Source organism: Peromyscus eremicus, chromosome 3 (assembly GCF_949786415.1).
Source record: "Peromyscus eremicus chromosome 3, PerEre_H2_v1, whole genome shotgun sequence".
Lineage (NCBI taxonomy): Eukaryota > Metazoa > Chordata > Mammalia > Rodentia > Cricetidae > Peromyscus > Peromyscus eremicus.
In genome coordinates this window covers 49954155-49979758 of record NC_081418.1, presented here as the reverse complement: position 1 = coordinate 49979758, position 25604 = coordinate 49954155, and the positions used below count along the sequence as shown (strand labels likewise).

The 25604-nt window shown below is 38.9% G+C and overlaps 1 protein-coding gene across 17 annotated transcripts in view; it reads right to left on the bottom strand.

The window, feature by feature from the left end:
• Positions 1–6420: 6420 nt before the first annotated feature.
• Luc7l2 (LUC7 like 2, pre-mRNA splicing factor) overlaps positions 6421–25604 on the bottom strand; it is a 63295-nt gene continuing 44111 nt past the window's right edge. For 15 of the 17 annotated variants that reach the window (XM_059257606.1, XM_059257605.1, XM_059257592.1 and 12 more), the window contains 4 exons: positions 24663–24754; positions 19535–19564; positions 11826–12017; positions 6421–7713 (listed from right to left, as the gene is read on the bottom strand). In XM_059257606.1, the coding sequence (XP_059113589.1) occupies positions 7536–7713; positions 11826–12017; positions 19535–19564; positions 24663–24754 (492 nt within the window). In that variant the 3' untranslated portion in view covers positions 6421–7535. The remainder of the gene's footprint in view (positions 7714–11825; positions 12018–19534; positions 19565–24662; positions 24755–25604) is intronic. The other 2 variants (XM_059257599.1, XM_059257589.1) reach the window with 1 other exon arrangement.

Sequence of the window (25604 nt, the reverse complement as noted above, 5' to 3'; positions counted from 1 at the left end):
CCCTGGAGATACATGTATTCCTGGCTGTCCTGAAAATCTTTATATATGACCAGGCTGGCCTCAAACTCATGGAGATCCAGCTGCCTCTGCTCCTAAGTGTTAGGATTAAAGGCACTACATCTGGCCACATCTTTTTTTTTTTTTAAGTGTATTTCTTGTATGTGTGTGCAAGCATGTATGCTGTTTGTGCACACACATGAATACAGGTGGGGGTGTGACACAGTGTGCATGTGGAGGTCAGAGGGCCATCTTGGGTGTCAGTCTTCACCCCTCTCCTTGTTGAGCTCGGGGATCTGTTGTTCATTGTTGCACATACCATTAGCTGGCTGTCAGACTTCTGGGGTTTCTCCTGTTTGCTTCTATCTCATGGCAGGAGCCACCATACCAGGCTTTATATAACTTCTAGGGATTTAAATTCGGACCTTGACATTTGTATGGCAAGCACTGCTCCACTGAGCTGTCTCTCCAACCTGTACAGAGCTACTGATGCACACAACACAGAGAAACCTCCACGAGGCAGCCAGACTTGAAAGTGCCTTTTCACAATTCCACCTGTCATATTCAAGAAGAGACAGAACTAGTTTGAGAATGGAAAAATTTTGCCAGAAACCAGAGAAGGCAACCTTTTCAACTGTGGGATAAACTTGTAAGGGTATGTAGAATTGCTGGATGTCATTGGGTGCAAACCCCATCTCAAAGTTTTTGTTAAAGTAGCCTTTTAAACAACCCCCTGCCCCCCAAGATAGGGTTTCTTTATGAACTAGCTAGAACTACTAGCTCTGTAGAGCAGGCTGGCCTCGAACTCAAGATATTCCCCTGCCTCTGCCTCCTTAGTGCTGGGATTAGGGGTGTGTGCCACTACCACCCAGCCCTTTTAGGCATCTTGATCATATAATCTGTCATTAAATAAACTTGGAAAAAATAGAGTTGAAGACTCGGAGTCAGTCTGAATTGAATTCAAATTACCCAGTGTGGTCACTGTTTCCCTCAACAGCTTTTTTAGTTCCTTAAACCTAAATATCTGAGAAAGTGCATGCAACCTGTCAGCTCACAGGTGTGCTGGACTGGCAGAGGCGACATGACCAGTTCTTAGTGGGGGGGCTGTTACTTGGTAGGGCTACAGTATGTGTTCACATAGCTAATATGTGGTAGAACTGGGGTTCCAGAGTCAGCCAGCCCCCATGCTCCTACCCAGCTAGCATTGCCTTCAATACTTGTAAGCCACCAACATGTTTCTGATGGTGCTCTATGGCTTCCCTTGTGAAACACATTCATCAGCAAGCAAGCAGAAGTGTCTAGGAGAAAACCCATATTCTGCTCTAATGTACTAAGAACAAAGAAGGAAGCAAGATACTCCAGAGCTACAGGTCTATTTTGACAGGCAAGACAGATGAAGGGCTCACGAGCCTTCCAGGAGTTTTGGCCTCTCATCTACAACTAATGTCTTTCTACAAAACAGAAGGCAGAGAAAAATGACACAGCCCACTGTCTATATGGAAGAATTAATTCTCTGAACAACTTCTCAGAGTTGTTCCAGGGTTTTCCCATCTGGCCTTACAGATTGCTTGGTTTAAAATCACGGCTAATGCTGTCACTCACCATTGCATATCCCATAGGCCAGTCGGCCAGTCTGGAAGCTCCGGACAGGCCCCAGGGCAGCAGCTCTGCTCATCTGGCTGGCATCAAGTGCTACCTGAGGTAATGCAACTCGCCTGCCCCTAACTCCTGGTTATGTGTTGACAGACTCAAGACTGAGTTACCCACTCTCTGGGTGCTTCTGACCAACCAGGCCATCTGTTGTTTGGGTGGTATGGAGGATGTAACCCAGAAACTCAAGATAGGCAACTGCTCAAGCCCCAGAAACATTTACTCAAGATTAGAGACCATATTACTACTTGTTTTTTGTTTTGTTTTTTTAAGATTTATTTATTTATTATGTATACAGAAGAGGGCGCCAGATCTCATTACAGATGGTTGTGAGCCACCATGTGGGTGCTGGGAATTGAACTCAGGACCTCTGGAAGAGCAGTCGGTTCTCTTAACCTCTGAGCCATCTCTCCAGCCCTTTTTTTTTTTTTTTTTTTTTTTTTTTTTAAATTTTGTTGTTGTTTTTCTTCGGTTTTTTGAGACAGGGTTTCTCTGTGTAGCTTTGCGCCTTTCCTGGAACTCACTTGGTAGTCCAGGCTGGACTCGAACTCACAGAGATCCGCCTGGCTCTGCCTCCAGAGTGCTGGGATTAAAGGCGTGCGCCACCACCGCCCACTACTTGTTTTAAAAAGCCTGTATGTGGGCCAGTGAGATGACTCAGTGGGTATTGTCACTAGCCTGACGACCAGACCTGTGTCTGATCCCTCACATCGTACCTTGACACATGCATGCATACAGTCAACAGATGTAGTAAAAATTTGATAGGGGAGGGAAAAACATGATTAAAGCATACTGTAAAATTTTTTTCAAGGAGTTTAAAAAAATTTAAGCCTGTTTTAAATCTACTGAGATATGACTTTCACAAGAGTGTATTTCAGAAGCCATTTTTGACAAGATCTCATTCTATAGCCCAGTCTGGCCTTACAGGCATGTACTACCATGCCTAGAACACGGGAGTAGCTTCTGACAATGTAGGTAGCACATGAACATTACCACTCAAGGTACAGAACTCTTCTAATCCCTAAAAGGCTCACTGCTCAGCAGCTAGTCCTAGGCAAAGCTTAGAGGCTACCTCTGCCTGTTCTAGTTCACATGAAGAGAACTGTATAGTGTCCTCTTCTGGGTCTGGCTCCTTCAGCTGGGTATATTAAATTACTCATTGCTACTTATATTAACAATTATTTCTCTTGTGTGGATGTATCACAATTTGTCTGATTTCTAATTGATGGATATTTCAAATATTTGTAGTTTGGGGTTACCATGAACTTAACTGCTACATGCATTCAAATACAAACCTGTGTGGACCCAAGTTTTCGTTTCCCTGGGTACGAAGATTGCAACTGAACTGTGGGTGGAAAGGACATGCCTCATCTACATTAGCTGCTGAGCCTCCTTTGCTGAAGCAGCTGTACCATTTTCAGTCCTGCTGGCAGTTCCAGTTGTTCGTCGTCTCCACGAGCACTGCTGTCTTTTTCCTGTGGTCATTCCAGTGGGTACGCAGTGTGCCTTATGACTGATGATGACCTTGGGCACTTTGTGTGTGCATACGCTAGTGATCACTTCCGTTGTGTGATTCTGATAATGTTCAGAGATCAAATCTTGAGAAATCTTGCTTAAAATACCCATGTATGGGTGCTGGAGAGATGGCTCAGGTTAAGAGCATTGGCTGCTCTTCCAGAGGTCCTGAGTTCAATTCCCAGCAACCACATGGTGGCTCACAACCATCTGTAATGGGATCTGGTGCTTAACCACTGGCTGCTCTTCCAGAGGTCCTATGTTCAATTCCCAGCAACCACATGGTGGCTCACAACCATCTATAATGGGATCTGGTGCCCTTTTCTGGTGTGCAGCTGTACATGCAGGCAGAATACTGTATATATAATAAATAAGTCTTTAAAAAAAAAAAAGTTCTTTCCAGTCCATACAATCTCCCAGTTTCTCTACTTTTACCCTTATGTTGGGGCAAGGTCCCTCTATTGTAGCACAGGTTGGCCTCAAAATAATTGCAATTCTCCTGCCTCCCATGTGTGGATTACAGGCATAAGCCATCAAGCCCAACTAGTAAACAATCTCTTTAGATCTAATTAGACTATAAATATGGTTACTGGCTAATTTTGGTTCCTGTCCTGGATCTCGCTCTGTAGACCAGACTGGCCTCGAACTCACAGAGATCTGCCTGGCTCTACCTACCGAGTGCTAGAATTAAAGGTGTGCACCACCACAAACCTTGCCTAAGGTTCAAAAGCTGCCCAGGCTGGTTGGTATTCACCTTGAAATCCTCCCAACTAGCTTGGATTATGAGAGTGGTCCCAGCTTCTGGCATCACATCTTGTCCCATATTCTGGATCTTTGTTTAACTGATCGGGTCTGCCCCAATGTCTGGCTTTCAGCCTAACTCCTATTACACTAGCTATTGAAATTAGGCTGATCCTCAGACATGGTTGTAGTAGCCAAGCAACCAGCTCATTTGCTGCTACATCTTGAGAACATGCAGACAAGGCGAAGCTCAGAAACGTCTCTGGCCCTGGCATTGCTCACTGATAGAGCTCCTAACTCTACCAACCAAAGGCTTTTCTCTAAGCCCTCACCACCTGTTTTAACTTCCAAAGACAACGACTGTCTCAAACAACAGGTGAAAGAAGAAAAATATTCAAGAGACTTTGGATCGTCTCACTAGTATCCTAAGAAATACTTTCACCAGGTGTGGTGGTACATGGCTATAATCCTTAATTTGAGCAGTAAAGACTAGAGAACCAGGAGTTCAGGGTCATCTCTGACTATACAATGAGTTGGAGGTCAGCCTGGCCTCAAAAGATGGGGAGAAGAACCTGGATCAGGTAAGAAGGCACTTGCTTTTTGTTTTGTTTTTCGAGACAGGGTTTCTCTGTGTAGCTTTGGAGCCTGTCCTGGAACTCACTCTGTAGCCCAGGTTGGCCTTGAACTCACAGAGATCTGCCTGGCTCTGCCTCCCGAGTGCTGGGATTAAAGGTGTGCGCCACCACCGCCCGGCAGCACTTGCTTTTTAAGTGCATGAGAACCTAAGCTCAACCCCCAGCAAAAAGTCAGGCATGGTAGTTCATGCTTGTAATTCCTGTGCTGTGATACAAAGGGCTCACTGTCCAGAACAATCTAACCTAATTTGTGAGCTCCAGGTCAATAAGACCCTGCCTCAAAGGAGATTACAGCATTCCTCTAAATTATACCCTTAAAAAAAGAAAAAGAAAACAACAGGCAGAATCAAATCATGATGCAAATGGCTTTAAGTTCTCAAGCTTATCTCAAACTGGACTTGAACCTGTGACAACCCCTCCTGCCTCAGCTCCCCAGTGCTGGGATTATAAACAAGTGGAAACCTTCATACTCAGCTTGTTTTGAAAATAAATTAAGGCAACTTAGCAATGTTATAGCACATAAGACCCTGATGGGGGGGGGGGGTTATTTAAGAAACTCACAAGAGCAGCTGATTACCAGATGGAAGGATGTGTTTCAATAGTTTTTAAGTTTACCCACAACAGCAGATTGTCTACCTCAGCAAGCTGTATTTTTTTTTTTCAGCTGTGAAATATTTTTATTACTGTTTTTCAAGACAGGGTTTCTCTGTGTAGTCCTGTCCTGAAACTTGAGCTGTAGACCAGGCTGGCCTCAAACACACAGAACTGCTGCCTCTGCCTCTCTTGTAATGGGATTAAAGGCATTCTTAGAATTTAAAACACTATTTCTAATTCTCACCATCTACAATCCAGGGCTAAACCTAAAGTACATGTAAGGATTTATGAAAAATAGTGTAGACCACTGGGATGCAATACAGATAAACAAAGCATTCTTGGCAACCACAAAACTGGGCCTCAATGAAGACAGGTCTCTCTCAAGATTTACTTATGTATACAGTGTTCTGTCTGCATGTATCCCCACAGGCCAGAAGAGGGCACCTGAATATATTATAGATGGTAGTGAGCCATGTGGTTGCTAGGACCTGAACTCATGATGACCTCTGGAAGAGTAGCCAGTGCTCTTAACATCTGAGCCATCTCTTCAGCCCCTGAAGACAGGTCTCTTGATTAAACTACATAACCTTGTAGAAGGAAATACAGCTGTGAAGCGTTCACTTGATAAATTGGAAGCATTCACTTGATAAATTGGAAACTTCAGTACCCCCCATCTGATCTTAAACTTGTGATCCCCGTGCCTCAGGCTCACAAGTGCTTAAGCACTGAGACAACAGGCATATTCCACCATGCTTTTGTTCCTTTTTGCTGTTAAAAAAAAAGAAAGAAAAAAAAGTTTAAGCCACACCTGATGGACTGTGCCTATATAGTTCGAACACTTAGGAGGTTGAGGCAGAAGTGTGCAATTCAAGGCCAGCCAAGAATACCTAGCAAGATCTCATCTCTAAAACTCAGAACAATCTAGTATCACATAGATGGGCACAAAGGGCCAAATTACTATTACCAAATTTTGGGAACTGCCCTGCCTCCAAAACAGGTTTTTGAAAAGCGATCTAAACTGGGTTTGGTTGTACACATCTATAATCTTGGCACTGAGGCAAAGGCACAGGGTCAGGAGTTCAAGGTCAGTCTCAGCTCCAGAGTGAATTCTAGGTCAGCTCGGACTACATGAGACCATACCCTTAGGCCGCAAAAAGTCATCTTATATATACAATTTTACTAGTTAATATATTATTGTTTCTCCTATATTCTAGAAGGACAAAAGGTATTTGTTAACTACTAGATAATTACTAGTAGGCAATTAGCTCTTTAATGCAGAAACTGTTGGTTTCATTATATTGGTTACATATTGATTTTATTCAGGCTTGTCAATTAAGAAATACAAACAAGAGACTCTTAGTTACTTCTACAGGTCCAATCTTTCCTTACAGAAGCTGTTAAACACAGCTCTGAAGTAGTGGAGTATAGTCAGCAAGAGAATTGGGTGGAGCAACAGTTCATTGAAATCCACAATTCTGTATTTCCTTCCTTTGGTGCCTTGTACAGTAAGGCACTGTTAAGGATGTTACAGAATAGAGGAAAATACCACAGCAAACAGTTCTAGTGACAACTTACTAAACAAGTTACAGTGTAATGATGTGGTGATGATTGTTTCTTCTCATTTTATTATTATTTTTTACAATAAGAGTATAGATAGCCTTTATACTCCACACTCACACACAAAATAAAACAAGTGCTTATTATGAAACAGTCCCTGCCCCATCCCCCTCAATATACTGAACATAGCAATTTAGTAGAACAGAAAAATCAAGACAAGTCTGATTTCAAACTTTCAATAAAAAAGCAAAAGTAATGAAACAGCTGTTCAACTTCCCACTCTTCATCGGCCCAAACCAAAGAGCCCTGTGTAAGTTTCTCCAGCACACAATCCAGTAGAAATGCTCAACTGTAATCAACTAGTAACTGAGGTGACCAGAACCTTAGAACACAAGTTATATTGCTTCCCTGCCCCCTTTTCTCTTACAGTTGGAGGCACAGGTATCAGGAGATACAAAGGTCACAGGAAGAAGAATTATAAAGAAAAATTCCCCAAAGCTGCTGTTTGGAATACAAAGGAAGACAGTATTTTACAAATGTTCAAAAACTGCAAGCATTAACACAATTCATTCACTATCACTCCTACTTGAAAGACTAGAGATCAGTGTCTTATTATATAAAACTGTACTGTACGTTCAGAATTGTAGTATAGGTTCACCAGAAACTATGGATGTAGTTTAGGCTTTATCAAGGAAAACAGGTTCAGTTCAGATCATTAGATACTAAGTATGTATTTTATCTAGCCTGGATCAGTATCTAGAACTGTCACCCTGAAGGACTGTAAACTAGACACCAGCACGTTAGCTCCACAGGAAGCTTAAGGACTGAAGGTATATACAGAGCTAATTAGATCTCCCCTGCTTCCCGCTCTTCAGAGCTGCTCCTGTCTTCTGATCTGCCATTAGCGCTCTCATAGGACCGCTTCTTATCTTTTCGATCTCGGTCACGAGGTGATCTGTCTCTTGAACTCCTGTCTCTGTCACGGGATGCTAAGTCTTGGTCTCTGAATCTTTCTTTTGAGGATCTGAAAAATATTAATTTAAGGAGCAAAATATGTTGGGACACCCAAAATCCAATGAAAGAATAGGATCAATATTAAGTTTCTGATAGCTGAAGAAATAGATTAGAACACATCTGAGAAGAGTGTCTGACGGAAAAAAAGCTCTACAATAGCGGATTGGGAGGGGGGGGGGTGGCGCCGCACCAAAACAAGATTGGTGGCAACAAAGAGCTACAGGTAAAAAAAGCCTAAACTAAACATGACCTATAAATAGTCTTAGTATTTTGGAGATAACCATGAAGTTTCTCCAATTAATAAAGAGATATTTAATATAAAAATAATGTATAGGTAATATTTAGCTTTTAAAAGTGAAAAGTATCAGATTCCAAATTGGATGGAAATCAATGAATTAGTACAGAGGTCTTATCCTTTGGGCCAAATGGGCTGACAATTAGGATTTGAAGTGTTGTAAATTACACACAATCTCAGGATGTAAGAGTCTTTCTTTTCTATGAACTTTTAAACTAAAAATGCAGAACCATCCATAGCTTGCTGGCTGTACAAAAACAGGCTCCAGCCACATTTGTTCTATAGGCAGCACTTTGCAAACCTAGGTAACAGAATTACTCAATATTATGGCTTTAAATAACCATTTGCTAATCTAAAAATCTGCTTCACTTGAGTGAATTCATTAAAACCAAAATGGAAGGTATCAAAAACTGATTATACCATAATAAAATACTAACTGCTCCTAATACTACTATCTCCATTCTTATACTCATCTTCAAAAAAAGGTACATAAACAAAACACGCTCATATCAGAAATGCAAATTGAAAAAAAACCAACAAAACCCAAAGACATTACATAGGATCTAACTATATTGGTTAGCATAGAATATACACTTTCAACACCTATAATGAATTAACAACAAATATTACATTTATTTTGTTCTTTACAGGTGATACAGAATGTTTATACATAATTTATTTCAACCAAGGTTTAAAATTATGATCAGAGGCACTGCCAAGTCCTACATAATACTTTTTTTTTTGTTAAGAGTTGGGAGTTTAAAAATGCTACTAGCCCTGAAAAAGCAATACTTTCAGAAAAACATAAGGCAAGATAAAAATACTACTGTAACCAGTTTTAAAAATATAGATAAGGAGAACATTGTAGTTTAGATATAAAACAGTTCAAAAGGCTCATGTACTGTTGACTTGAAACTGGTGGGTGGTGCTACAGAAAACTGATGGGGTTATGAAGATGGTACAATCAATGAATTAACCCACTCTAAGTTCATAACTAACCAGCCATTATGAGGTGGATTCTGGCAGGACGAAACAAGTCAAAAGAGGAGAATCTTACTCTATCTTGTGCCTAACACCTTGTTCTCTATTTCTTCTACCAAAAGGTGAACCACTTTACTCCATTACAGGCTCCCTGCCCTGGCATTCTGGTTCACCAGGCATGGGCCCAGAAGCAATTCAAAAGTGGCCATGAACTGAAATCTCAGAAAACGTGAGCTAAAAAAATCCTTCCTTTCATAAATTGTTTTCAAGTGCTTTGTCATAATACAAAGATATGGTAACACAGATGATTAAAATAAAAGTTTGAAAAATTAACACCAATTTAGAGCATACTACTTGAGATTTTATAAGCCTTTTTTCCCTTTTGTTTTATTTTCTGAGTCAAGGTCTTTCTCCCTAGCCCAAACTGGCCTTAATTTGTGGCAAGCCTCCTGACTCAGCCCTAGAGTCTTAGCATTACAGGAGCTCTTGCTTAATAAGCATTTAAAAAATAATATGCTTAAAAGACATAAAAGTCACATTCCAATTCTACACAAGCCATCTCCAAAGCCTCTATTAATAATGATAGAAATGATCAATAGGATGCTGGCAAGTCCCTGAGGTCAGTGATAGTAACTGAAAAATAAAGACATGAATTCATGTTTGTACAAGATCACAAATACTCTACATGCAGAGTTTCTTATGTGTTGCTAATGAAAGCCTAATAAGCCAAATATTCTTATTAACTATTTAATGAAACAGAGAAAAACAACAGGATACAATTAAATTATTGGGCAAAGACTACCTGACAGAACACCCCAAAAAGCACAAGGTTGCTGAAGGTCTTCACTGACCTGTGGGAACTGTTGCCAAGACAAGGTTCATATAGATAACTCACTTGTAGCAGAGACCAGTACTTCACAGCAAGGGCAAGAAAACAACAAAATGTCAAGACTTTTTAATGGACTCTCTTTACCATCAAAAACTAAACTCACATATATACCAATAATTTGATGTTTTATATATATGAAATAACAAGTAACAACTACTTGCTTTTTTGTTAAAAACAATGTTGTTTTAAAAGTAATTTGAATTCCAAGATATGAAATACTCTTGAAAAAGCAAAATTTTAATAGTTTTACAAAAATAATCCTCTTTTGAACATGCTGAGTATGGTGGGAAGTTTTCCTATATAAATAAACTTCTCAAGTGCAGGAAGCATCAAGATGACACAATGATAGGACACGACTCCCCACCCATCCCTCACATTTCCACCACCAATAGACATGTAAGATAAACACCAGAAAAATGACAGCTGGGCAGGTCAACACAGAATCATCTAGATCCTTTTCCACCTAGCCACACAATTCTCGGATTAGTGTGCAGATTTCAAATCATCAAGATCATTAAGAAAATGTTTATTTCTGAACACTGCACTGAGGACAGCCTCTAAATTCCAGTTTCAAAATGTGAGAAAGAGACCTACAGGTATTTTCCTACTTGTTTAATTACAACCATTTATTCAAGACTGAACCATTATCTGAAACCATTTTTAAAAATCATTATGAAATTTTCACTATCTAGATTTATATAATTTGCCCTATGATATCCAGTTTAGCACTTTATAATCTGTGGTCAAGTATGTTCCCACACAGAAAACGCCTTAGAGCAACGTGAATATGGTTGTTTACATACACTATTATTTCTTTGCTACTTTTAAAACTAAGCCTAGCACAGAGGAAAGTTATCTAATTCTTAAAGCCAGGCACAGTGTTATACATCTATAATCCCAGCACTCAAGAGGAAGCTGAGAAAAAAGGATTATGAATCTGAGGCCAGTTTGGGCTACATAAGACCTTGTCTCCCCCGACTATTCCCCCCAAATCATCCCTCCCCCCACAAATAAACTAATTAGAATCACTTCAAGGGCTACTTAGAACAAGGACAGAAATATATCAAATAAAATATTGATTGGAAGCCTATTAAGAAAGTGAGCTTGTGATTTCAGAGAATGGGTAATTCAGCCTAAAACAAAGATTCTGCCAGCTTTCTGTGGATTCAACTATGAACTTTATGTGGAGTAAGCCACAGAAAGCCTAAGACTAGTAACTAGGCACACTCAAAGTGTTTCTCCTACATAAACCTAAGCATGGTTGTTGAGGGAAAAAGTAATTTTAAGTATAATTTATGTTCCATAGAATTATCATGTGACCTGAGTTTTGGGAGTTTAACAGCTCCACTACATTCTAACCCTTAGTCTGCTCTCATTGCATATTTTGAGGTTTCCTGCTATACTAAGAAGTGCTGTAGCTTCTCAAAACTCAGAATCTTCCCATCACACTAAAGATGAACACAAAAATGTATGTTTTATACTGCAGATTAAACAACATAGTAGAATATGTTTGCTCTTTAGAAGTGCACCAGCTCCAAGTTTGGAAAACAGGCAAACAAAGCTAAATAATTCTTTTAATGAAAGGACTTCACAGAGTCCCTAATTTGTTAATACATATTGAAAAACAAACAAACAAACAAAAATCCCCAAAACCTCATGAGTACCTAAAATTATTTGCCTGTAAAGTAGGTTTATCAGCATCCCTCCCACCTCCACAACATCCCAAGTAAAGAAAAGCAATAACCTCTGCACATACTGGCTCCAATTTCTTACTCTGGCTCACACGGAACTCTGCATGAACTACCCATACAATCAGAAAAAATGCATACACCTACAATTGAGTACATATCAATACCAGGTGCAAGTTTCAAACCAATAATCTAAGCATAAGTAACATAAGTAAACAAAAGGCTAAACATAAAGGTAGCTCCGCATCCTCTGATCGGCACTTCAGTACCTCCTCTTGGATCGCTCTCTGCTCCTATCTCTAGAGCTGTGTCGACTTCTCTGGTGGCTGCGGCTGCGGCTGCGGCTACTGGAACGGGACCTGTGGCGATGTCGTTTCTCCCGAGACTTGGATCGAGTTCTCCTCTTGCGTTCTCGTGACATGGAGCGAGATCGGTGTCTGCGATGCTCTCTGGATCTAGATCTACAAGAAAATAATTTATTTCACTGTTAGTGCTACAAGTTTTTCTTTTAAAAAGAAGCTGGTTTTGTTTTTTTCCTTTTTCAGTGATGTGTGGCCAGGAAATGGTGGTGTGTGCCTTTAAACCCAGCACTTGGGAGGCAGAGGCAGGCAGATCTGAGTTCAAGGATAGCCTAGAGTCTGATCTACAGAGTGAGTTCCAGAATAGCCAGAGCTACACAGAGAAACCCTGTCTTGAAAAACCAAACAAAACAAAACAAAAAACAAACAAAAAAGTGATGTATGTACTCATGAGCATATCACAGGACATAAGGAGAGATTAGAGGACAAACTTTTGTTGAGTCTCTCTCCACAATGTGAATCCCAGGAAATGAACTCAGGTTATCAGGCTAGGTGGCAGGTACTTTAACCAGCTAGGGCATCTTGCCAAGACTGCGAAGTTACTCTTTAGTAGCTGTATTTGATTGCAATTCTATTCTAAACAAACTCATGAACAATGGAAATACATTGCTAGTATATTAATGACTAGATACTAGAATTTCAAAATAAAAAAAACTAGAGCACCAATTCCCAGAAGTACCAATACTGTAATTTATGTCAGTTAACTAGGGATGTAGTGAAAGGGAAATATAATATAGAAATGATAAAAGGATGGATCATTGAATCTACTTTTAAACAACTACTGATCTCAGATATTTTACATTGGTATGGATCTTTGTATACTGATACAAACTTAGGATTTTTTTTTTTTATCATACTGTATATGTTTCCACTCTTATTTAAAGTACTGTACTCTATGCAGCTCATTTTAAAAGGTTATGTAAAGTTTTGGTCTTTGAAAGCTATTTAGGATATTAAAGAAATACAGGTTAGTAGTTATTTATCTCTAACAATCAAACTTAAAGTTATGTTATGAATGTTTTCAAGGTCAAACAGAGATATATTTTAAATAGATGGTCTTCAAACACTGCAAAGATCTGTTTTAATAACATAAGGCTTTTCACAACGAGACACGTCTGCTCCTGGCAGCACCAATCTACTTCATAAAAAGATGATGAGCGCCAGGCGGTGGTGGCGCACGCCTTTAATCCCAGCACTCGGAGACAGAAGCAGGTGGATCTCTGTGAGTTCAAGGCTAGCCTGGTCTACAGAGTGAGGTCCAGGAAAGATGCAAAGCTACACAGAGAAACCCTGTCTAAAAAAAAAAAAAAAAAAAAAAAAGATGAGCACTGAAGAACCTCCATATAGTTTGCTTTCTTTGTGATGAAAATTGCCTTTGCCTAGACTGCTGACAATATGCTGTTCAAATTGGACAAGCAGGACACAACAGGAAGCGAATACCAAACTTTGCCAAGACAAAATTCCTGCAGGCCAAAGATAAATGCCTCAATGTTACAGAGGAACCTTGGGTGACTGTACAGGTAGCCAGATGTCTCTGTCATTTCTATAGTTTTGGAAGTTGTTTGCTCTACACTTCCTGTTGACTCAAGTACTATTTTATCCTTTTCGGGTGTCTAATGGAGTTGAAGACAAGATAGTTATAGTTATAAATTTCTTTGTTACTTAATTAAAAAAAAACTTACCAAAGAGATGCAAAATATATAGGTTGAGAAACATAAAAGCTTAAGTTGTTTATCTAAAAAGATATTTTAAGATCTAAAAAGATATTTTCAGGATGGCAATACAAGTTATGATTTAAAAAAATGGTTTAGGTATAAAACTTTGGAACATGTAATTCTTATTTTTTTTTTTCCCCAGAGCTGAGAACCAAACCCAGGGCCTTTCACTCTACCACTGAGCTAAATCCCCAAGCCCTGGAACATGTAATTCTTAATCTGATAATTGTTCTTATTGGATATAATTTTATTGTGTTAAGAGTTAAAACTTTTCCTTTTTATTTAGACAAAAAGGGGGAAATATGGAATCATCTTTTTGTATACTGTGAAGATGTGCCACTCTGATTGGTTTAATAAAAAGCTAAAGCTAGGCAGGATTTCCAGTCACAGAAGACACTGGGAAGAAGGGGCAGAAACAAGGGAACACTGAAGAACTAGGAAAGCAGGATGAACAGTACATAGGTGAGGTAAACAAGCCTAGGGCAGCACATAGATTAATAGAAATGGGTTAATTTAAGTTATGAGAGCTAGCTAAAAACAAGCCTAAGCTATTGGTCAAGCTTTCATAATTAGTAAGTTTCCATGTGGTTATTTGGGCGCTGGCAGGCAGGACAGAAATAAACTCACTACAACTGTTGCTCAGTGATATAAAACTCGCTTAACACCCAAGGGGCTAATAGGATCCACCCCTACTATTAGACAGGAAAAAAAAGCTACATGGATAAAAGGTAGAGAGTAGATCTCAGCACACACCTATAAAACCAGCTGAGGGCAGAGGAAGGAGGGTTGGTTGATAAAACACAAACCCCAGATTCAGACAAGGGCTATAGAAGACAATACCAAAGCCCTCTTCTGACCTTCACACCACACATAAACACACACACTCACACATACACAGGTATAAGCAAAACACATACACACATAAAAATAGTAATTAAAAAAAAGATTTATCAGGGGAAATTGTGGTGGCACATTGAATTCGAGGCCAGCCAGGGCTACATACACATAGTGAGACTCTAAATAAGCTGTATCAGGGGCTGGAGAGATGGCTTAGCTGTTAAGAGCACAGGCTGCTCTTCCAAAGGTCCTTATGAGTTTAATACCCAACAACCAGATGATGACTCACAACCATCTATAATGGGATCTAATACCCTCGTCTGGCATTCAGGCATACATGTAGACAAAGCATTCATACTTAAAAAAATTTTTTTTAAAAGCTGTATCAGGAATATGAAAGAAAAATAAAGGCAACAATCAGTATTACCACTTCACGTCAATTTTTAGATTTTTTTTTTCGCATAGTTAAGAAATATAGGGGGAGCTAGAAAGATGGCTCAACAATACATGCTGCTCTTCTACAACCGAGTTCAATTCCCAACATGTACATGAGGAGGCTTATAATTACTTATAATTCTAGCTCCAGGGAACCTAACATGCTCTTCTGGCTTCCAAGGCCATCCCCTCTACACACATGGCATATACTCACAAATAAAAATAAATCTTACAAAACCACCACCACCAAAAAAACCAACCCCTGCCCACCAGAAAACAAAAACAAAACAAGGAAAGAAATTAAATATATCGGATGCATATGAAATAAAGAAGAAATGATAATAAAGAGTATTTATGGATAAACCATCCTTTATTTGAATTACATTTTGACCACTGAATTTTTGAATGCCCATAGTAAGCCAAAAATTACAATGTAAACAAACAAATATAATTTGGGCATTTTACCAAAACATGTATGTGTGTGGTGATGTATGTGTGTGTTTGTGTGTAATGAGGATGGACATAGCATGGAAAAAACAGAAACATGTGAGGGAACACAAGAAGATGAAAAGTATACTGTTTGTTTAAAGTCACTTTAAGAGTGAGAGAAGGATGATGTGGGTGACGCACGTTTGTAATCTCAGAATTTAGGTGGAGGAAGTAAGAAGACAGTAAGTTCATGGGCAGCCTAAGACATTATAGCACATGTCAAAAATACAAAACAAACAAAAACATCAAAATGTTTTAAGCTGGATTGTGTTGATAATTCTGCAAACAGCTCCTCACAAACTTAAAATTGACAAATCTTATGGCATATAAATTGTACCTCAATAGTATGGTTAAAAACGTTTCAAATTACCATAATGTTATTTTCTCGTAACTTCAAAAGTGTAATAATTGTGTGATAGTTTGTTTTTAAATTAATATTTTAGGGTTTTTTTGTTTTTTAATTTGATACAGTGTCACCATGTACCAGGCTGGTCTTGGACTCTCAGAGATTTGCCTGCCTCTGGCTCCCAAGTGCTGACACTGAAGGTGTAAGCTACCACACCTAGTTAAAGAATTTTCATTAAAAAAAAAAAAAAAAAAATATATATATATATATATATATATATATATATATATATTCATTTCATTTGTATGTGTATGAGTGCTTTGCTTGAATGTCTATGCACTATATGCATGCCTGGTATACACCAAGGTCAAAAGAGAGCACTGGATCCCCAATAGCTGGAATTAGGGACTGCTATGATCTGCCATGTGGTTGCTGGGAATAGAAGCTGGGTCCTCTGCAAGAACAAATGCCCTTAAGAACTGAGTCATCTCTCTATCTCCTATAGAAGAATTTTAAAAGCACTTAGCTCCAGTCTGTATTATAGTCAAATAAAGGTACATATTATACACTTCATGTCTAACCACAATTGAATAGTTTCTTCAACTAAACACAGTTATTTCTCATATAGCCAATGGTGGCTTCAAACTTGCTCTGTGTAGCTGTGGATGACCTTGATTTGAACTCCTGGATCTCCTGCTTCTGCCTCTTGAGCACTGGAATTACAGGCAAATCTGGGGTTATAGGAATGTGCTATGACACCTGGCTTTGAAGAACATAGGAAGGCTGTCTATCTGTCTGCCCATACATCCATCATGAGAGTAAGGTCAACCTATTTACCTATGTATCTGTCAGTCTATCTGTCTGTATCTCTCTACCTACCTACCTACCTACCTACCTACCTAATCTATCTATCTATCTATCTATCTATCTATCTATCTATCTATCTATCTATCTTTCTATCTATCTCATGAGATGAAAAAGCAACAGGAATGATGGTGCATGTCTTAACTGGCACTTGGTTGGGACAGGTAGGCAGACTGCTATGAGTCTGAGATTAATCTTGTCTGAGAGACCAGACCAGACAGGGCTATATAGTGACACCCTGTCTCCAAAGTAAAACAGAGATTAGAGAAGTGGCTTAATGATCGAGAGCACTGGCTGCTCTCAAAGAAAACCCAGGTTCAATTCCTAACATGGTGGCTCACAACCATTTGTAATTCCAGTTCTGGGTGATCTGGACACCCTTTTCTAAACTCCGTGGGTACTAGGCATACACGTGGTACACAAAATAATCTAAAAGAAAAATTAAATAAAAATCTACTCAAAAGAAGTTTATCAAATGGTATTTTTAACCACTCATTTTGACCTAGTTAACCTATTTCATCTAATACATAATTTAATGCAACTTTTTAAAATGTCTAGATAATAATTATTCATGCAAAATATACTTACTAGGTACCTAGCCCATTGCACCTTTTTAGTTACAAGGGAAAAGGAATAGTAAAATAAAATCAAGTCCCTGAACTGTTGGAGATTATAATCTAGAAACAAGTCTCTAGAGATCTACCTCTAGTAAAGAAATAAGTAAATGGAGAAATGGGTAGGACTAGTTTACATAATGCAGGCAGAAAAGGATTTTCTGACAGGATGGCATTTGAGCAAAGACTTAAAAAGAGAAGAAGCAAATCAGCCACCATAGCGAATAGCACCCAGGTAAAAAGTCCTGGAATGAGAGCAAGTTCAACATGTTGAAGGCACAACAGAAGAAACCTGCTTGGCTACAATGAAGTGAGTAAAGAAAAGCAACACTGCAGTTTAACAAACATGAAGATCAGTATTTTATCATTCAAACCAGGAAGCTCTGAGGAGCGTATTACACAAAGTGAGTGGGGGAAGTATTACTGTGTGACAACAAATATAAACAACTATCTCAGGGTATGAAGAATCACATACATAGACACTCCACTAAGGATACAGTGCCAGATGTGGTGGTACACAGCTGTAATCTCATTGTTAAGGAATATAGAGGTAGGAGGATAATGAATTCAAGCAAGACCCTGCCTGGAAAAACAATTAACTAGGTATGTTGACACATGCCTGTAATCCTCCCTAACAGTGCCAGAAGACAAACTGGAGCCAAGCAGGGCTACACAGTCTCAAAAACAAAACCAAACAAAACCCACACAATAACAACAAAATTCCCAGCTAGCTGGCAAACCTATTTGTATTTCCAACAGGTATGTTAAGACATTGTTTCTTAAATGGACCACTCAAATTGATTGATTTTTTTCAAACTGACTTTAAAAAGAAAGAAAGAAAGAAAGAAAGAAAGAAAGAAAGAAAGAAAGAAAGAAAGAGAAAGAGAGAGAAAGAGAGAGAGACAAAGAGAAAGAAAGAAAGAAAGAAAGAAAGAAAGAAAGAAAGAAAGAAAGAAAGAAAGAAAGAAAGAAAGAAAGAAAGAAAATCCTGGGCTGGAGAGATGGCTCAGCAGTTAGGAGCACTGGCTGCTCTTCTAGAGAACCTGGTTCAATACCCAGCCTTACATGACAGCTCACAACTGTCTGTAACTCCAAGATCTGACACCCTCACATAGACATACATGCAGGTAAAACACCACATAAAATAAAAATTAAAAAAAAAAAAATTCTGTCATACATTTACTGAATTTCTAGAAGATTTTTAAAGAAATAGCTCAGCTGTCTGTAGGTGCCATGTCAGGTGGAGAAGGTGGCAAAAGAAGACCCTGAAACAGCCCAAGAAGCAGGCCAAGGAGATAGACAAGAAGATAAGGCTTTCAAGCAGAAACAAAAAGAGCAGAAGACCCAGGCAGTGGTGGTGGCGCACGCCTTTAATCCCAGCACTTGGGAGGCAGAGGCAGGTGGATGTCTGTGAGTTCGAGGCCAGCCTGGTCTACAGAGTGAGTTCCAGGAAAGGTGCCAAAGCTACACAGAGAAACCCTGTCTCGAAAAACCGAAGGAGCAGAAGAAACTCGGGGAGCTAAAAGCCAAGACCATGGGGAATGGACCCCTGGCCACAAGTGGAAATAAGAAATCTGGTAAAAAAAAAAAAAAAAAAAAAGAGAGAGATTCCTCATATCTGAGATGATGGTGACCCTCTTCCATTCTTATTTAAACATCTGGATTCCCTGACATAACATCTTTGCCACCTACAGCAAGAATGAAGTGTTATCCTGGAGCATGTTAAACATCTGGATTCCCCACTATAACATCTTTGCCACCTATAGTCAGAATGAAGTGATATCCTGGATCCTGTTGTATATTGTAATAAACGTTTGAAATAAATAAATAAATAAATAATACATAAATAAATAAATAATGCAAAAGCTCATCACCTCTAGAGTTCAGCCATTGCTAGCTCAGCTGTAAATGTAAGTAAACCCAGTCTGAAATCCTACTAGAGCCTGGAGTTTCATCTTAGTAGTACTCTGAATTCTGTATCACTTTGAATTAAACTAATTCATTTAAGGGGGGGAAAAAAAGAAAAAGAAAAAAAGAAAAAAAAAAGGCTCAAATCTGAACTAACAAAAAGTCAATGATAACTTTTTTTTCTTTCCAAGACAGGGTTTCTCTGTGTAGCCCTGGCTGTTCTGCAACTCACTCTGTAGACCACCTGGCGTCTGCCTCCCAAGTGCTGGCAATAAAGGTGTGTGCCACCATTGCTCTCTCAGTCAGTACTAATTTATTGATTCTCACTGAAATTTACAAGATATATAACCTAAAAACCACACATTTGAAAAACACAGCTTCACTATTTTATCCATCTTCTACAGTACCTACCTTTTGGGATTCTTGCTATGTGAGCGGGACCTAAAAAAAGAATATCTACTTTTAGAGAAATGGCTATATAAAGTTTTTAAGCTGGCACAATGTGTTGGTAAATGACATTCTTCTTGAGTTCTGACTTTCACTTCTATAAAAACAAGTCATGTACTTATGGATCCTCATCTCCTCCCAGCAAAAAAACTCTACAGAATTCTGCTTAGAAAAGTATATACTTAGAAAAGAATATACTTCTGGAGACTGAAACTGTGTGCTTATCACAAAAACAATTCTCCAGAAACCATTTCCTAAACCAGAACAACAGAAAAAAACAAATAACAACAACAACCAAGGCTTTTTTTGTTATCCATTTACATGAATTATATTCTTTAAAAAATTATTTGTGTGTGTGTGTATACATGTGTATCTGGGTGTGCATGACTCAGCAGGCTAGATGCATTGGATCCCCTGGAGCCGGAGTCACAGGAAATTGATATTTACCTAATGTGTATGCTGGCAACTGGACTCAGGTCCTCTGGAAGAGCAATACATGTTCTTAATCACTAAACTATCTCTCCAGCCCCAAAATTATTATATTCCTTTTTTAAAAAGTGTGTGTTTGTCTGCATGTGTGTATGTTAACCATGTGCAAGTCTGAAGTTAGAAGAGGCTAGATCCCCAGAACTGGAGATATGGATAGCTGTGAGCCACCATGTGGGTGTTGCTTTTAAACTGCCAAGCCATCTCTCCAACTTCCAAATGATCCAGCCCCAGATTATAATCTTATATAACTAACTCCTTACATTTGCCAGTACAGTGTTAGTACTCAATAAACAATTCCAATTCCAAACACTTCAGGGGTGCATATATAATAGCAAATATATTTTAAATTATGATTTGAGTTGTATTAACTATGGTTCTATCCATTCACTGTCTGTGCAACCAGGGGAAAATTATATAACCTCCCTTAGTTTAATCTATCATTTGAAAGACAGGAATAGCAATATAAATGTCATTAGGTATAAAATGTCTGGGGCTGGAGAGATGGATCAGAGGTTAAGAGCAGTGGCTGCTCTTCCAGAGGTCCTGAGTTCAATCCCCAGCAACCACATGGTGGCTCACAACCATCTATAGTGCCCTCTTCTGGCCTGTAGACATACAAGCAGGCAGAACATTGTATACATAATAAATAAATCTTAAAAAAATAAATAAATAAAATGTCCCCCAAAAGTTAATGTGCTGATGATCTGGTCACCAACTGGTATATCTAATCATCTAAAGCTAACTGGATCATACGGGCTATTATCCAATCAATGGATAATAATCTACAATTTTTTTAAATGTGTGCATGTATACCCCATGCACGTGGATACCTGTGGAAGTCAGAAGATGTTGGATCCCATGGAGCTGGGAGTTACAAGCAGTTGTTACAGCTCAATGTGGCGGGGGGGGGGGGGGGGGGGGGGGAGACACACAACCCGAATATTTTCCTAAAAGAGTGGCAAGCACCCTTAGCCATTTCTCCAGCCCCTAATGACAGATTCTTAATTTGATGGTACTGTTAGGTTATAGAAATCAGATGAGCCCTAGTTCAAAGAAATGGGTTCTTTGAAGCGAAGATCTTATGTCTGGACCTGTCCTGTCAACTTATTGTGCTTGCTAACCTTGCAGTAAGCAGCTTTTCTCTACCACGACCCTTTGTATCTTTCAGTCATCATGATGTTCTTTCTGCCTTAACCACAGGCCCACAGCAATGGAGCCAGTAGACCAGGTGCTAAAACTTCTGAATCCATGAGTCAAAATAAATCTTTCTTCTTTTAAACTGTTTCTCAAGTATTTTCTAACAGCAATAAAAACCTAATACAGATCAGATAAACTAAGGCAAATTTGTTAACAGAGCCTGGCATATAGCTAGCTAGTAAATGACATAATTTTTTTAGTTGATTATATCAGGAGAAACTAAAAACCAGCTTGTGTAATTTTACACTGTTTTATAACTTTATCTTATGAACATATTTACAGTACTTCCTCAATTTCACAGCATTTAAAGGAGAAAACTGCTTCAACTTTGTTTGGTTTTGAGGCAGTCTTACACTGCAGGCCAGGCTGGCTTTGAACTAGATATTCTAATGAATGCTAAGATTAGAGATATGAACCACCACACTTGCTTTGTTTGTTTTTGGGGGATGAGGACTCACTATGTAACTTAGGCTGGTTCCAAACTCTACATAGCCTGATCTAGCCTCAAGGCTGCAGGTCCTTCTACTTCAGATTCCTGTGTATGTACCAACACGCCACCACATTCATCCAAGAGGGTTATACTTTGGAATCAAAAGGAGTAAGAGGTGATCGACTTTCTCACCACCTACAAATATTACAGTCGTATAACAAAAAAAATATGAGGTAGCCAGGTGGTGGTGGTGGTACTTGGGAGGCAGAGGCAGGTGGATCTCTATGAATTTGAGGCCAGCCTGGATCGTTTGACTATGTCAGTTGAATCTTAAATTGATAATTCCAACACTATATAAAATGCTTATCTACACTATTCTAAATAATGCAATATTGAACAACATCCTTAGAAAAAACAGCCTAGCGGGCTGGAGAGATGGCTCAGAGGTTAAGAGCACTGACTGCTCTTCCAGAGGTCCTGAGTTCAATTCCCAGCAACCACATGGTGGCTCACAACCATCTGTAATGAGATCTGGTGCCCTCTTCTGGTCATACATGCTGTATACAAAATAAATAAATAAATCTTAAAAAAAAAAAAAAGAAAGAAAAAACAGCCTAGGACTGAGCATAGTGACAGACTGCTTGAAATCTCTGCACTCAGGCAGTTGGCCTGGGTTACACAACAAGACCTAGGTTTAACAACCAAATAAGCTAGATATGATGGTATGCACACTTTAAAGAAGCAGGCAGCTCACTTTGAGTTCAAGGCCAGTCTGCTCTATAGAGGTCCAGAACAGCTAGGGATACACAGAGACCTTGTCTCAATAATAATAATAATAATAATAATAATAATAATAATAATAATAATAAAAGCAACAAGAGACTTTGTCTCAAGGTGAAAGAACCAATTCCAGAAAACTTCCTCTGACTTACACACACACACACACACACACACACACACACACACACACACACACGGGAGGTACTGACACACTGACACTGCCGCCCCCGACAAACAGAAAAAACTTGGGGGGAGCACATAACCTCAGCATACACTAAAAACAAAGAGGCTAAGTCCTGAAATAAAACTTGTTAAATGGAAAACACAGGGAGAGAGAAATGGTGAAGGGGGTGAGACAGTAAGAAAAGTAGAGAAAGAGAGAGACAAAGAATTTCTCAAGACAGATGACACACCATTGTACTGTTTTGTCCTTAAAATTAAAAAAGGCTGCTAGCTAAAAGCTCGTGAAATGGTTCAGTAAAAAGCCTGGTGGCCTGAGTTAAGCTCCCATGGTGAAAGTCCTGACCTCCACTTGTGCAGTGTGACACACGTGTGCCTGCCATGTGTATGAGCAAGTGCACACATGCACACACAGCTATGTAACACAAAATAAAGTTCACTTAAACTGAGAATAATATGCTCAGAGCTTTTGAGTTACCATGATCAATAATTAATTATCTTAGGGACTTATAGTATCTCAGAGAAGGTACTTAAATTCCAAAGACATAATGCAATCAGGAGAACGCTATCAAAAAATTTCTTTGTGGCATGACTGTCTATTATAAAGTGCTTAAAGTTCTGAACATGTTGCCAATGGGTAACAACAACTTACAAGGATGTTTAAACACTCCAAATATGAAAACACTAAATTTACCAGTTAATACGAGCAGACTTGCTATATCAAGTTAATAAATTTTTATAATTTATGGCTCTTCTGGGAAGGGTGGCGCAGGGGAGGCAGAGGCCAGTCTGGGTACACAGGACAGCCAGAACTACACAGAGAAACCCTGTCATGAAAAACAATACAAAAGACAAAAACCAAAACAAAATAAAATAATTTATGACTTCTACAATTGAGAAGATAGTAATAGCTTAATATAAAAAGAAAAACTCTCAAATCTTTCCTCAAAACATATAAAAGGTGGCAGGTTAGAGTGCTTGTATGCACTAAGCCCTGGGCTCAAGGCCTAAGACTACCACCAAAAAAAGAGAAAAGGCCACAGTTCTGTGCAAAAAGGTACAAATCAAAATCTAACCTAGTATAAAAAAAAAATTAATAAAAAAAATAAAAAAAAATCAATGGGTAGCAAGAGGTTTACTGTAACTCATTCAACCTAAAAGACACAAGACAGCCCTTATTTGCTTTCCCAAATTTCTTGAAAGAAATCACATCAGCTCAGTTGAATGGCTAAGAGCTGTTAAAGGCCGAACATCCCCAGCATGAAAATGTGAAATCCAGACATGATACACAATAACTAGGATTTCTGGATCTTCATATTTTAAATTAGAGATGCTAAACAAGTAATGCTTATTTACTCACAGACTCTCCAATTCAGAAACTTCAAATTCTGAAACATTTCTGGTTTAAAGCATTTTAGATAAATACAAGATATTGAATCTGTATTATTTCTATTAAAATGGTCTTGCATGGTAATTTTTTGTTTGCTTGTTTTTGTTTTCTGAGACAGTGTTTCTCTGTGTAGCATTGGCTGTCCTAGAACTCACTATGTAGACTAGGCTGGCCTCAAACTCAGAGATCTCCTGCCTCTGCCTCCCAAGTACAGGGATTAAAAGCATGCATCACCACAGCCCAGCCCTACTAATCTTTTGATTGTTTTTTTTCTAAAATGTGTTTGACCATCTCATTCTTTCTATCTTCATGTCATTTAATATCTCTGTTTTTTTTTTTTAACTATTACAATTTAAATTAATTTTGTGCGCCCCCATGTGCCACAGTATGACATGACATGCTATTAGAGGTCGGAGGACAACTTTTGGGAACTGGTCTTTGTCTTCTACCTTGTGGGTCTTGGGGACTGACTGCCACCATGCCCAGCTTGCATTGTAACATTCTTTAAAGGCGAAAATTTCAAAATTCCTATGCCCAGCACCACTTTAATAGCATCTTCAAGTCATATTCCCTTCAGGCTGGAGATTGAGCTTCAAACACATGCACTATTCTGATGCCATTCATACCTCCTCAGTTTCTCCCGTTCTTCTCTCTCCCTCTCTTCTCTTCGTTTCAGACGTTCCTGGTTTCTTTTCTCCTGCTTCTCAGCTACAACTCTCTGTAAAATAATAATAATTTAAAAATCAGTTGTAAATTTATTGGGCAAATCTTTAAGTATCTTTACCTTAAACTATATGTTTTTCCATATAGTACAATTAACATAATTTAAAATTTTGTCTGGTACAATTATGAGACTTCCAAGATGGGTTTCCATAATTGTGGAAAACATGTAAAACTTCACGTTTCACCATTACTTGTTTTTTTCCAAGCATCCTGAGCTCCAGCCCCACCCCCAACATTCCTTAATGACATTTAAAAAAAAAATCACATGTACAGGATAGAGAAATGGTTCAGAGGTTAAGAGCACTGACTACCCCTCCAAAGGTCCAGAGTTCAGTTCCCAACAACATGATGGCTCACAACCACCTATAAAAAGATCTGAAGCCAAGCCAGGCAGTAGTGGCACATGGCTTTAGTCCCAGCACTCAGGAGGCAGAGGCAGGTAGATCTCTGTGAGTTCGAGGCCAGCCTGGTCTACAGAGTGAGTTCCAGGACAGGCTCCAAACCTTTACAAAGGAACCCTGTTCTGGAGAAAACCAAAAAAAATAAAAAATCTGATGCCTTCTTCTGTCATGCAAGTAAACATAACAACTGTATACATAATAAATCATAAAAAAATTGCATCTACAAGATCTTCCCTCTGTTTCTCACCATTATAATACATTTTAAACAGAGTCTCAATACTGTTGAATCAGAATAAACACTACTATTCAAAAACTAACTGTAATTACAGTAGTAGGCAGGCTAAGACAAGAACTGTCAGTAGTTCAAGACCAACCAGAACTACACAGCAAGACCTTGTCAATGAAATCAAAAGAAAACTGATAGAGTAAATAGAGTGAGGGATA